This window comes from Leucoraja erinacea, chromosome 5, assembly GCF_028641065.1.
Source record: "Leucoraja erinacea ecotype New England chromosome 5, Leri_hhj_1, whole genome shotgun sequence".
Lineage (NCBI taxonomy): Eukaryota > Metazoa > Chordata > Chondrichthyes > Rajiformes > Rajidae > Leucoraja > Leucoraja erinaceus.
In genome coordinates, this window is record NC_073381.1 from 13174443 (window position 1) to 13188983 (window position 14541).

At 43.1% G+C, this 14541-nt stretch overlaps 1 protein-coding gene across 1 annotated transcript in view; it reads left to right on the plus strand.

Moving 5' to 3' along the window:
- The window catches only part of LOC129696931 (protein eyes shut homolog), a 36085-nt gene extending 22454 nt beyond the window's left edge, over nt 1-13631 (plus strand). Inside the window, exon 4 of the mRNA XM_055635042.1 lies at nt 12274-13631. Coding sequence (XP_055491017.1) covers nt 12274-12422 — 149 coding nt within the window. The 3' untranslated portion in view covers nt 12423-13631. The remainder of the gene's footprint in view (nt 1-12273) is intronic.
- Nucleotides 13632-14541: the final 910 nt, after the last annotated feature.

Sequence of the window (14541 nt, forward strand, 5' to 3'; positions counted from 1 at the left end):
CTTGGCCAGCTCCTCCCCTTTGTTTAACTGTATCACTGACACTTCAGAATTAACCTTCTCCTTCTCAAATTGCAGATTAAATCTAATCATATTATGATCACTACCTCCAAGCGGTTCCTTTACCTCAAGTTCTCTTATCATATCTGGTTCATTGGACAACACTACATCTAGAATTTCCATTTCTCTGGTCAGCTCCATTACAAGCTGATCTAAGAATCCATCTCGGAGGCATTCTACAGACTCTCTTTCTTGGGGTCCTTAACCAACCTGATTTTCCCAGTCTACCTGCATATTGAAATCCCCCATCACCATGGTAACATACTTGAAAGGACAATGCTTTTATTTTACCTCTCATTCCTTGTTTATCATTAGGCATCTTGTTTTTTTCCTCAGAATCCTCTCCTTCCAAACAAAAGGTTCCTTCTGTTACCAAGGTTCTTTTTTTTGTTCATCCTTTCCTATCAATGCTCTTAAGAAAACCTCTTCATGAAATGTCATACATCTCATTATCGTTATTAACAAGGGTTAATTGGTTAATGGCCTATCTGCAATTCAGAGCATGGAGTTTCACTGGTGATTTACTGCTACATCAGCAGGGGCATTTGTGGTGTTATGTAGGAACAGTAACTCACCTGATTTATGGCTGTTGTCAGGTGAAAGATGCACTCAGCCAACATACACATTTGCGCTTGGCTGGTAGAGATACTTATTAACTTGGCTGGAGAAATCCCCAGTGGGATAACAATCCTAATAAATTGCGTCTTCAAACGCTCAGAAGAGTTCCCTATAATTACATGCTGGGCAAGAAAGGTTCTGTCGAGAAACTGCGATTGATTGTCACTCCAAAATTCAAGCTGACTTCTGTGAGCCCTCAAAATCTTTGAGCCTTCAAACCTTTTGGGTTCTTGATTAAATTGTGGATGACTTATGCTGTCCCAAGACAATTGAAGCATATATTTGCACAAGATTCACACCTTCAACTTGGGAAAATTGTAACATTTTCAAAGATGTTATCAAACCAAAAATTGATGCAAAGGTACATGGGAAGATGACTAAGCAGATGTTCAAAAAGGCTGGTCAAAGATTTTGGTGTATATTAATATTTTTTAAAGAGGAAAGAGAGGCAGAGAGGTTGAAGGAGGACATTCCAGAACTTAAGGCCAATGGAGGAACAACTACATTTTGGGATAGTGAATAGTTCAGAAATGGTGGTGTGGATATGTCTGTAGGATGTTAAGAGAAAGAGAAGAGAGTTGGATTATGATGAATGGGAATTAAAAAATCTAGGCACTGACATCCAGGACGGGTGAGTCCACCATGAGATTTGGAGATAGTAAGGTGGAAGGACAGTATGTCATCAGGTTTAAAGAGAGTGGAACATGGGGGGCCTGCCACGACTTATTATAGGAGTAAAACCTGAATGTAACAAAGATATGAGAAGGGGTGCACCATCAGGGGAGCTGAAGCAGGGCTGGAGGTCGACAATGTTACACAGATGAGAATGGATGGTCCGACTGATGGCATGCTAACAGGATCCAAAATGTAACTCAGGTCAACTAATGCTATCCTGATTGTGAACAGCATGACTCTGTTTCAACTAGTTTCTTTGGGGAGGGATGGAGTCAATTGTTAGCTAATGCAATTTGTGGTAAGCACATATACAACAACATCCCAATATTCACTTGGATTAAATTTGTGTGCACTCTGCACTGTACGTTGGGCAAAGTCAGATAATTTAGAGAAAGCTCGAAGGTTGGAACTGGTGTCAACATTATGCCAGAAATAAATGCTTCAGTATTTTCTCCAGAAGGACAGCATTCTGAAGGGAAATGGGAGAGTGCTTAAGATATGCCTGTGGTTACCAGCAGCTATCACTAGAGGTTATGGTGATCATTAAATGCAATATGGTCCTCATGAAGTTGACTGTCAACAGATTAAACAGACCCAATATCACTCTTAGGTAGACTAGGTTACAGAGATAGGTTGAATAAGTTAGGTCTTTATTCTCTGGAGCGCAGAAGGTTAAGGGGGGACCTGATAGAGGTCTTTAAAATGATGAGAGGGATAGACAGAGTTGATGTGGACAAGCTTTTCCCTTTGAGAATAGGGAAGATTCAAACAAGAGGACATGACTTCAGAATTAAGGGACAGAAGTTTAGGGGTAATATGAGAGGGAACTTCTTTACGCAGAGAGTGGTGGCGGTGTGGAATGAGCTCCCAGTGGGAGTGGTGGAGGCAGGTTCATTGGTATCATTTAAAAATAAATTGGATAGGCATATGGATGAGAAGGGAATGGAGGGTTATGGTATGAGTGCAGGCAGGTGGGACTAAGGGGGAAAAAAAAAATGTTCGGCATGGACTTGTAGGGCCGAGATGGCCTGTTTCCGTGCTGTAATTGTTATATGGTTATATGGTTATAGGTTAAGGATGCTGCCACATTTGTCATTGCGCCCCACCCCCGAACTCCAGGTGGAGTTCTGCAGCAGAGCCAACACTTGTAAATCTTCCGTGTTACTCTGGGGAATACGCCTGTCAGACCTTCTGTAGGATCAGGATTCCAAAGCTGGAGATTGAGCGAGGCCAATATCCTTCACATTATGTAGCTCCAGGATTTGTTGATTGGATTTTGTGTTTTAATTAACTTCATATATAAATTATTTATATCACTTCTTATAGGTTTCAATAAAGATATTTCAAGTTATTTTGTTGCCGTTAAACTCATTGCAGAAAGCTAGGGCTCATAATTGTTAGCATAAGTGTATATGTTCATTATTATGGCCTTCAAACTCACTCATGCAGAAAGGGAACTTGCTGCACTGTTGTCTTGTTTGGAACAAAGGATAGTTTCAGATTAAGACATTGCTCCATTATGACAACGATGAGAAGATATTTTGCCTCTAAAAGAGTGCCAATTTTGGGGGAATTCTCCACCCTAGAGAACTGTGGGGGAGGAAATTGAATGCTCAAATAGATGAGTTTTCATTCTTCAGAGGAATTGCATCTGATGGCGGTTAGGCAGGAACATGGGCAACACCAATATCAGGACCAGTATAGAGTGGATCCCGAATATGTAGGACTCGAGGGAGTATGTAGTCTTTAACTGCTTTTGTTTCCTATGTTGCCGCATGTAACAAATTGTTGCTGGAGGTTTACACGTCTCTTCATTCAATCTTTCTTTCCCTCTCTTTAATTCGCGTTTGTCGGTGATTTAACTCTGATGCGTCCTATTATCATTTCCGTTATTCCTTTGTATCTTTCTCAATCCTTGCATCCTATTTGGGGAAATAAAGGACATCACTGGCAGTGTGGTGGTGGAAGCAGATGCAATGGTGGCATTTAAGAGGCTTTTAGATAAGCTCGTGAATATGCAGGAAACGGGTCAATATGGATCACGTTCAGGCAGAAGAGATTAGTTTAACTTGGCTTCATGTTCGGCACAGACATCATAGGCCAAATGGCCTGTTCCTGCTCTGTATTGTTCTATATTCTATGTTTAATGCAAGCATTCTTTATAGGGGGACTGGCTGGCTTGCTGACTCCAATCTCCCATGCTAGAATGCCAAGAGGGAGGCCAGGAGTTAGCATGTGATTCATTATGATTGGCTCAGCTCTCTAAGGGCATTCTGCGTCCATTCATATGTGATGAATGACCAATTGGTATTCTGCAGGCTTGTGATAGACACAATGGGCCTGTTTTGCCCATTATTTTCATGTGTGCTTGCAATCATATTATTGCAGTAGGATGATCCCAATGTTTGAATGCATCATTGCCTTACAACAGAGGCAAAAATTGCTTACTATGAATGTGCTCTGGAAAGCCAATTTTATATGTGATATGCAAAGCTTTCTTGTCAGTACAGCCTGAATATCAACCATGTATTCTGGTATTAGCTACAGAGCCCAAATAATTCACTGGGCTGCGAGATGTGAATTACAAAGATGGATATACAAAATAGGTTCTGTTTTCAATCCAGCCAGTCATTTTTCGTAGAAATTTCTTGGAACTTTATCCTCAAAACATCAGACAGAGAACCAGATCCAAACGTGATTGAAAATTGAAGTAAATGGCTGCTTTCCTGCAACAAATGAGTTTCCTCCTCAAAGAATTCTGCAAACTTTGTGAAGGAGTTCTTCAATGCGGATTACTTATTATTGTGCTGTAAGTAGGTAAACTGTTATGTACACATTAATGGTATCCCCTCAAAATATTCATTTGTTTCCATCACTAAAGTTAAAATGAATGGTTGATCTTTTCCCAATGCGCATTGCACCCTTACTTCCAAATTTAAAAGTACCTCATGCTAATTGCAGTGCTCACCATTAGGCTCTGCACTTGTAGAATTTTCCATGTTATTAATCTTGATAGATATAGATAGATAGATATGCCATTTATTGTCACTATACATGTACAGTGAAACTGAAAGCTGCTCGTACTCAGTGCATACATACAATTTTACACAAAAAACAAGAAACAGAAAAACAAAACAGAAGGGAGATGGGGGGGGGAATAGGTGCACAAATTCTACGGCGCTACATACATATATACAGATGGAAGTCCTGTTGGGCGGTGTAGTCAGTGCATGTGTGGATTTGAATTTATGGTAGATATAATTCTCGGGAAGCAGCTATTCCTGAGTCTGTTTGTCCTGGATTTGATGCACCTATAGCGCCTTCCAGAGGGCAGCAGGTCGAACAGTCCAAACGCAGGATGGGAGCTGTCTTTGGTGATCTTCTTTGCCCTGCTAAGGCAGCGGGAGGTGTAGATGTCCATCAGGGAGGGGAGAGGGTAACCAATGATCCTCTGCGCTGTCCTGGTTACCCTCTGAAGCCTCTCCCTGTCTGCCATGGTGCAGCTGCCATACCATGCTGTAATGCAGTATGTCAGCAGGCTCTCGATGGACGAGCGGTTAGAAGGTCAGCAGCAGGTTAGAGTCCAGGTTGTGCTTCCTGAGGACCCTCAGGAAGTGCAGCCGCTGCTGAGCCTTCTTGATGACCGCTGTCGTGTTTGTCCGTCCAGGAGATGTCAGCCTCGCTATGGACGCCGAGAAACCTGGAGGTGTTGACCCTCTCCACACACTCGCCGTTAATGTGTAGGGGGACTAAGTCGGTGCTGTGCCTCCTGAAGTCGACAATGAGGTCTTTTGTTTTCCTGGTGGTCAGAGCCAGATTGTTTTCTGAGCACCAGGTTGTCAACTTCAGGACTTCCTCTCTGTAGGCTGCCTCGTCTCCCTTTGAAATAAGTCCGACCACAGTAGTGTCGTCAGCAAATTTGACGATGCGGTTGTTGTTGTGGGCCGGACTACAGTCGTAGGTGTAGAGACAGTATAAGAGGGGGCTTAGCACACAGCCCTGTGGGGAACCGGTACTCAACCTGCGAGTGGAGGAGAGGTGGGGGCCAAGTCTCACAGACTGGGGCCGGTTTGTGAGGAAATCCTTAATCCCGGCACATGTGACAGTGGGGAGGCCGAGAGTGACCAGTTTACCAATGAGGATGTCCGGGATGATTGTGTTAAAAAGGCTGAACTAAAATCCACAAAGAGCAACCGGACGTAGCTCTGCCCCTGCTCCAGATGGCTCAGCACAGAGTGGAGAGCTACGGTGATGGCGTCTTCTGTGGATCTGTTTTGGCGATAAGCGAATTGGTGGGGGTCGAAGTCTGGTGGTAGATAGTCCTTGATGTGCTGGAGGACCAATCTCTCGAAGCACTTCGTGATTACCGGAGTGAGGGCAACAGGACGGTAGTCATTAAGGCTGGTGATGGAAGACTTCTTCGGCACAGGGACGATTGTGGCTGATTTTAGGCAGGACGGAATAACTGCCTGGGCCAGGGAGAGATTGAAAATTCTGGTGAAGATGGCAGTGAGCTGGTGGGCGCACGCTTTGAGCACCTTACCAGGGACTCCATCTGGGCCGGTAGCCTTCTTGGGGTTCACTGCCAGGAGCACCCGTCTGACATCGTGTTCCCCGACAGTGAGTGGGGTAGTACAGGAGCCAGGTGAGGGTGGGAACAGGGCTGTAGCAGGTGAGTGCTGCTGTTGTGATGTTTCAAAGCGGGAGAAGAAGCAATTTAGCTTTTCTGCCAGCGGCGCACTCAGGTCTTCTGACTTTGTGGCACAGCCTCTGTAGTTGGTAATGTCTTGTATGCCCCGCCATACCTCCCGTGTATTATTGCTGGACAAGTGGGACTCTATGCTCCTCTTGTGATCCGCCTTGGCCTTTTTAATACCACTTTTCAGGTCGGCTCGAGCAGCCCTGTACAGAGCTCTGTCACCTGACCTGAAGGCAGCATCGCGGGCTCTGAGGAGTGTGCGGACCTGACTGGACATCCAGGGTTTCTGGTTTGGGAAAACCCGTATGTTTTTGTCTACAGTCACATTTCCGATGCAGAACTTGATATAGTCCAGCACCGATTCTGTGACCTTTGTTACTTTAATTTGCTCTTCAAATAGCTATCAATTTTTTTTTGATTGAACTCTAATTTGACCTATCAATGTACTTAACATCTATTTCCAGTCTTTATCATTACAGTAATAAAAAATAAATTGTGAAAATTACTGATTTGGAAAATTAATGAAATTTACATGAGGTGTCATCTCAATGACTTCATGGGATAATATCATTAAGCCCCATGAAGGCATTTTTCTATTCACAGAGTCGTACAGCATGTAAACAGGCCCCTCAGTCCAACATCCCAAGCCGACCAAGAAACCCCACCTACATGTCCCACTTGCCTACGTTTGGCCCATATCCCTCAAAACCTTCCCTATCCATGTACCTGTCCAAATGTCTTTCAACCGTTGTTAACTATTGTAGTACCTGTCTCAACCACTCCTCTGGCAGCATGTTCCTTATACCCACCATCCTCTGTGTGAAGTTACATTATAGTTGGTTTCTATTGCAACTTTATTTACTCAATTGGTTCCATAACCTGTTGTGCAACAAATTGCTCCATTGTGAAGTTTCCAATTGGCTTCCAGCCTCAACTGCTTTTTGTTGAGAGAATTCCAGGTCTCCCCCATTCTATTGGTTAGTACGGGTGTTAGATGTTGTGGTTGATTAGTATGGGTAGTTGTGGGGAGAAGGCAGAAGAATGGGATTTGGAGGGAGAGATAGATTAGCCATGATTGAATGGCAGAGTAGACGTGATGGGCCGAATGGCCAAATTTTACTACTGTCACTTCTGATCTTCTGATCTTATGATGTGTGAAGATCTCCCTTCCTCACTGCAGCCTTGAACCACCTTGCTCTAATTTTACAGTTACGTCGCGTTATTCTGGATCACATCTTTATCCAGAATAACTATTTAATCTCCAACTACCCTGTTGATAATTTCAATCACATAACGATGGGAATTAATTCTATTTCCTTGCTGTGGGATCATAACAATGCAAAAAGTGATCATTTGTTTGAGGAATCAATTTGTTGTGTTTAGTTTCCTTTGAAGGAACTACTTGTGGGATATTTTACAGCATAGCTTCAATATTTTTCTCAACCTAATCAAGTACCGTACCAGAAGATAAAACATTGGTCGCTGAAAAATTTCCGCATGTTGAAAAATTTTCCGCGAGCAAGAATTGGTCTTTTTAACTCATAGTGCAGTGGAGTGGGGTTGAAATGTAGTTACAGGCAGTCGAGGGAAGTTGTAGGCAATCTCCTTCGCTGACTGGGCATTTTGATTGGCTTATTGGAGTTTTCAGGACCAAGGAAGATCGACCGGTAGGTAAAATGTCCACTAAACTTTATACTTCTTAAAATTCTCCACTCCTTCATCCCCCTTCTCCCTCCTTTTCCTCCCTTCTCCCCCTTCTCTCCCCTTCTCTCTCCCCTTCTCCCCCCTTCTCTCCCCTTCTCTCCCCTTCTCTCCCCTTCTCTCTCCCTTCTCTCCCTTCTCTCCCTCCTCTCCCTCCTCTCCCTTCTCTCCCTTCTCTCCCCTCTCTCCCCCCCTCTCTCCTCTTCTCTTGCTCTCCCCCCCCCCCCCCCCCCCCTCCGCGCTCCCCTAAAGGACTTACCATACATTGTGCAGCATTCTTTTACCTTCCTCTTCATCGCGGGTCTGAATTTCAGACAGCGCTCCCCCGCTTTCCCTGGCCCCCGCCTTTGCGATGTATTTGTGTGTGTGTTTGCGCGGTCAGTCAATCCAGCTCGCGGTTTCAATGCTGTCGGTCGATCCAGCGCGACGTTTTCCAGGTGAGTGCCCTCGAGCTTGAAGGTCGAAGACACTCTTCTTAACTCGTGGATTAGTTTGCCGCAGTGGGACAGCCCCTTTATGATGAGGCTCTATAAAGCGCTGGTCAGGCCACATTTGTAGAATTGTGAGCAGATTTGGGCCCCATATCTGAGGAAGATTGTGCTGGCTCTGGAGAGGGTCCAGGGGAGGTTTACAGGAATGATTCCAGGATTGAGTGGATTAGCATACGATGAGCGTTTGACAGCACTGGGCCTCTACTAACTGCAGTTAAGAAGGTTGAGGGGGGACCTCATTGAAACTTACAGAATAATGAAAGGCATAGATGGAGTGGATGTGGAGACAATGTTTCCACTGGTGGGAGAGTCGAGGACCAAAGGTCATAGCCTCAGAATGAAAGGGTGTTCTTTTAGAAAGGAGGTGAAGTAGAACTTCCTTAGTCAGAGGGTAGTTAATCTGTGGAAACCATTGCCAGCAAACTATCATGGAGATATATATACGAACAATGTCTAGAGCTTGGTAATAGATTAGATTCGAACAACACTGACCAATTTTGCACAATTTAAATTGATAGTTATTTCCAAAATTATTTCCAATAGTAATAATTGAACCTGAGTGATCAAACAGCCTATACTTAGAAGACAATACTTAGATGTTTTGTGCTGTATGACTGGTTCAAAGTGTTGATCTGAATATAGTGGTACAATTTGTTTAATGCCCCAGCAACTAACCTGAGACCAGATTGTTGGATTATGGTTGAAGATCAAATTGAAGTTTTAGCACTGCAACAAGTTGTTCATTTCTGAAACTGTGAGCATATTTTGCTGGTGTCAGGATTAGTTTGGCTTTATTCCAGCATGTTTAGATTTATGTTGTGCCACTGAATATCAGAAGCATTAAAGGTATGGCGAGGACATCAGGACCTGGCTGAAAAACAGCACCAATTAATGGGAAGAAGGTTTGATTGAGAATGAGGAAAGAGAAATAAGTTTAAAATCTGTTTTTAAAACCCTTAAAATATTCACGGTTTTATGGAGTGAGATTCCGCACTTATAATTGTTTATATTCCAGGCAGGAGAGATTGACAGTAATTAACAATCATTGCATTGTCTGAAGAATACTTAGTATATTGATTACCAGATGTAATTTTCTGCAGTGGCTTTAATGGGTAATTAATGTGCAAATGCTGTAAACTCCTGAAACTCACGGTGAGATGTGCTTTCTCGAAGAATCTAAGACAGGGCGACATGACCTGTGGCCATTTGCAATTAGTGAGGTTGCTTTGTGTGTCGTGTCTTAATTATTGTGAGTGTCATTCAGATGTCATGATTTGTATCGCATAATCTGGCCCCATATGGTGTGTGTTCTCTTTGCTCAAAAACACAGAAGGTGGAGGAGCCCCTGATAAGGAACTTTAAAATGGTGAAACATTTGCTGGGACAGACATACAAAATGATCTTTATCGTCACGCATTCAGGAGAAACGTCTTTACCCTGACAGTTTATGAATGCAGTATTTTCCATTCGAGACCAGTGAAGTTGATGCTGTGCAGTGCCAGATACGCGGGTTCAATCCAGGCTTCAGGTGCTGTTACCTTCACCACATGAGTTATCTCTAAGTCCTCTAGTTTTCTCCAAAATCCTAAAAGCTTTATGGGTTTAAGGTTAATTGGCCTCTGTAAATTGCTCTCAGAGAGTAAGGAGCAGATATGAGAGTGGGATAAGGTGGAACCAGTGTGAATGGGTGATTGTCGGCTTTGACTTGGTGGGTCAAAGGTCCCATTTCCATGCTGTATTTTTCAATCAATCAATCAAATTGAGTGTGGGAGGAGATTGGACAGAACTACAATTCAGTCAAAAAACATTTGGGCAGAATAGCACACGTGATCATTAAAACAGTGGCAGGAATAGGCCATTCAGACCCTCCATTCAATATCATCGTGGTTTATATGTCCAAGTTTTCAATTCCTTTCTGTGCCAACAGCCCATAGCCCTCAAATATCATGATCTTTCAAATAAATATCTATCGCCTCTTTAAATACATTCAATTTCCCCTCGGCATGTGAAATCAACCACTGACTCTTTGAAATCTGCATTGTACAAAATTGAAACTATAAACAAGCCTGTTTAGTTACCTTTCTCTTCTGTCAGCATATTAAAATCAAAAGGAAAGTGTAAACTCTGGAAATTTGAACTGAAAACAGTAAAATGCTGGAAACAGCCAGCTGGTCCAGCAGTATCAGTGGAGAGACAAACAGAGTTAGCATTTCAGGGGGAAGACACTAGATCCTTTCCCTCTCATAGATGTCGCCTGCCCTGCTGGGTGTTTCCAACATTACCTGTTATTATTTTGTTAGAATTGTGGTTTTCGTTTGGATTGGCTTCCTCGCTTGTCACGGAGTACAAACTGTATTCTCACTGTTATGGAGCGACCAGAAAACTGCATTTTAAATCGTGCTTTAACAGACTCAATTTGTTCACAGCAGTAAAAGTCCAAATCAGTCTATGGAGTAAAATTCTTCCTCAAACCAGGACTTTGGCAGGAAAGCAAATTTTTTGGAGGAAACCAATTCAATAACCTGATTGTGGCTGATTATACAATTACTACAAGATACAAGATACATTTAATTGTCATTTGGACCCCTTGAGGTCCAAACGAAATGCCATTCCTGCAGCCATACATTACAAACAAATAGACCCCAGACACAACATAATTTACATAAACATCCATCACATCGCTGTGATGGAAGGCCAAAAAAACTTATCTCTCCACTGCACTTCCCCCCCCCCCCACCCCACCGAAATTAAGATTTAGTTGTACTTTTTAAGTTAGTTATTTTGTTTAATTTAAATAATTTAGTTATTTTGAAAGAATTGTAAATGTTTTAATGTTTTTGACAGCAGTGCTTGATTGAAGAAGGAAATTGATGATACATAACTTTCAGGAGAGATTATAGGGGAATAATTTAGCCAGGCATTTGCTAATTTCAGATGATAGAGTAATGCCCCTGTCCCACTTAGGAAACCTGAACGGAAACCTCTGGAGACTTTGTGCCCCACCCAAGGTTTCCGTGCGGTTCCCGGAGGTTTTTGTCAGTCTCCCTACCTGCTACCGCTACCAGCAACCTCCGGCAACCACCTGCAACCTCTGGGAACCGCACGGAAACCTTGGGTGGGGCGCAAAGTCTCCAGAGGTTTCCGTTCAGGTTTCCTAAGTGGGACAGGGGCATTAGGAACATGGTGTACTTTAAACTGGGAATTGTGTGAATCAATGTATATACCACAGAATTCTGGATGTACTTAAATTTACAAGAAGGTGCGAGGTGGCATGCAGGAGGAAAGAGAGAGGGAAAAAGAATCGAGAGGTAGAGACATCATACATTCACCCTGTTAGTGGTCCATTTTGTTTTGAGATGTGATCCATCTAATGCATAATTGAGCTATGGTGTTTTTGACACATAAACCCTGCATATACATTGTACTGCCTTCTAATCATGCCAGCGTTCTCAATTTACGACTGCTAGAATTGTGTCTTATTACTTGACTGTGTTTCAGCAAATCAGTTCCAGCTATAAAATAATATTAGCATACTATTTGAATTTAATTTTAATTCCTTTCGGTGATGTGCCAGTTCATTAATTTTTCCCTTTCTGCGAAATCACCTTTGCATCCATGCCAGGTTTAATTTTTCATTTCACTTATTCTGTTATCAGCAACAGAGGGAGAAAGCTTCCCTCATGTCATCCTAAATGCATCCTATTACAATTCAATGCCATTTCCATTTTCATCCACTTTATTGATATAAATTGATAAGGAAATTGGCTGCCTCAAGCCATATGAATCAATCTAGTGACAGTTTGGGCCCGATGAGCATTGTGTATGTCGGCAACTCACGGGCAGACTGCGAGAAATAGATTTCAAAGTCACACTTCACAAAGGCCGAAACAGAAAGGTGTGACTCTTAAAGCAGGAAGCAAACAGTCGGAGTAATGGTTGAGGTGTCCTCAGTGTAAGTGCAGCAGACATTTGTATATTTATAATTAGATGGCATGGGAATTAATGAAATATCTTTCCTTTCCTACCCCACAGGTATCAACTGTGAAATCAACATAAATGAATGTCACTCGTCTCCCTGTCTCCACAAAGCAACATGCATCGACCTCATTAATAGTTATGAGTGCAAGTGCCTGGCTGGTTTCACTGGTGAGTTTCTCCAGTCTGCTGTATGTTCTGCCTGAGCCGTTATCTTGTGCCCCTGCTAGTGATTTACCCCTCACCCTCCGACCTTTCTTTTCATCTCAAAGTGCAACCGGGTTGGAATACCGAGGCACTACATGTCAACCTAACCCCAAAGCCAAGTCCCGCGGCACCAAAATCACTCTCAAAAGCAAGGCTGCCCCCGAGGGAAGATTAGTGTGTGTTTAATGACACTCAGGATAGATGTGGTGGTGGATGAAATAAATCTGCTCAGGCAATAATTTGTGTCGGCTCCTGTTTTGACTGATTCTGTTACTGCCTCAAATCGCAAATGCTTAGGGATTTTTGCTGCACACACAGTAGACTGCAACTTGACAACTTATTTCTCTCCCCCTTTTTCTCTCTCTCTCTGTGACTGATGTCCCTTTTATTCTCTTCCTCTCCCGCCTGCCATCGCTTCCTTTAAGGACAACATTGTGAAACGGACATAGATGACTGCGCCTCAGACCCCTGTGAAAACAGAGGCACGTGCATCGACCTCGCTGGTAATTACTTCTGCCATTGTGCGCCTCCATTTAAAGGTAATGAACACTGAGGGAGAAAGAAATGCAAACATAATTAACTTCAGAAAGCATTCCCAACGTTGTCTGAGTTGATTTCACTCTTCTAACATCATTATTAAGCAGCTGCTCTCGTAACTGAGTCACAGAGGGGAATAAAAAATAGGTTGAATTAATTTGAAGCCTGAGAAGGTTACAGGGTAAAATGCTGCAGACATTTACACCTATATTGAAAACTAAATTTTGTAATGTAGTTCCTGAGTAGGGCTGAGTATTCCACGCTGTCTTTTTGAACAAGTAACGAGCAAGGTTGTCACCTGGAAATGACAAATAACACTAGTAGCAGGTACCTTAATGCTTTTTAAACCATAGGGCTGGATCGATTTAGAACAGAGTCAACTTAGTCTTGGAGCAGAAGGCAAGCTGCTTGGGGAACTCAAAGGGTCAGATCTGTGGCTGGAAATGGATAGTCAATGTATCCAGTTAAGATCCTTGCTCTGGACTAGGCTTCATCCCAGTCAGATAAAGGGTCTCGACACAAAATGTTCCTGATTCTCTCTTCCTGTCTCCTTACCAACCTAGACATTTTTGGGAAACCTGAGGGAAATCATACAATCACAGTGAGAATTTGCAAACTTCACATGGACAGGGCGGTACTGTGGCACAGCAGCAGTGTTGCTGCCTCACAGCGCCAGGAACCCGGGTTTGATACTGGTGGTGTCTGTACAGAGTTTGCACGTTCTCCCTATGACATGATGGGTCTTCTCCGGGTGCTCCTGTTTCCTCCCACATTCCAAAGACGTACAGGTTTGGCGGTTAATTGGTTTCTGTAAATTGTAACAATTTGCTCAGTGTGTAGGATAATGCTAGTGTAAGGGTTGATCGCTGGTCAGCACAGACTCAATGGGCCGAAGGGCCTGTTTCCACTCTGTGTCACCAAAGTCTAAAGACAACACCATAAGTCAGGGTCACTGGAACTGTGAGACAGGAGCCCTGCTAGCTATGCTTCTGTGCTGCCCAAATATTAATTGCTTCACAAAGCCCCTCACTTTGAGCACACCTTTAGCTCACCTATCTCACTATCTCTTTTTGTAACACTCTATCATATTTTGTTTGTTATGCTCCTGTTATTGTTGTTGTTGTTTGCTGAGGTTTAAGAACTGAGGGAAAGTTGAGCTTTGATATTTCAGAGAAATTATCTCCTTTGATTTGCTGCAATCAGAGCTCAAATCAGTGTTTTAATTGGAAATGTAAACATAGAAACATAGAAAATAGGTGCAGGAGTAGGCCATTCGGCCCTTTGAGCCTGCACCGCAATTCAATATGATCATGGCTGATCATCCAACTCAGTATCCTGTTCCTGCCTTCTCTCCATACCCCCTGATCTCTTTAGCCACATGGGCCACATCTAACTCCCTCTTAAATATAGCCAATTAACTGGCGTCAACTACCCTCTGTGGCAGAGAATTCCAGAGATTCACCACTCTCTGTGTGAAAAATGTTTTTCTCATCTCGGTCCTAAAAGATTTCCCCCTTATCCTTAAACTGTGACCCCTTGTTCTGAACTTCTCCCAACATCGGGAACAATCTTCCTGCATCT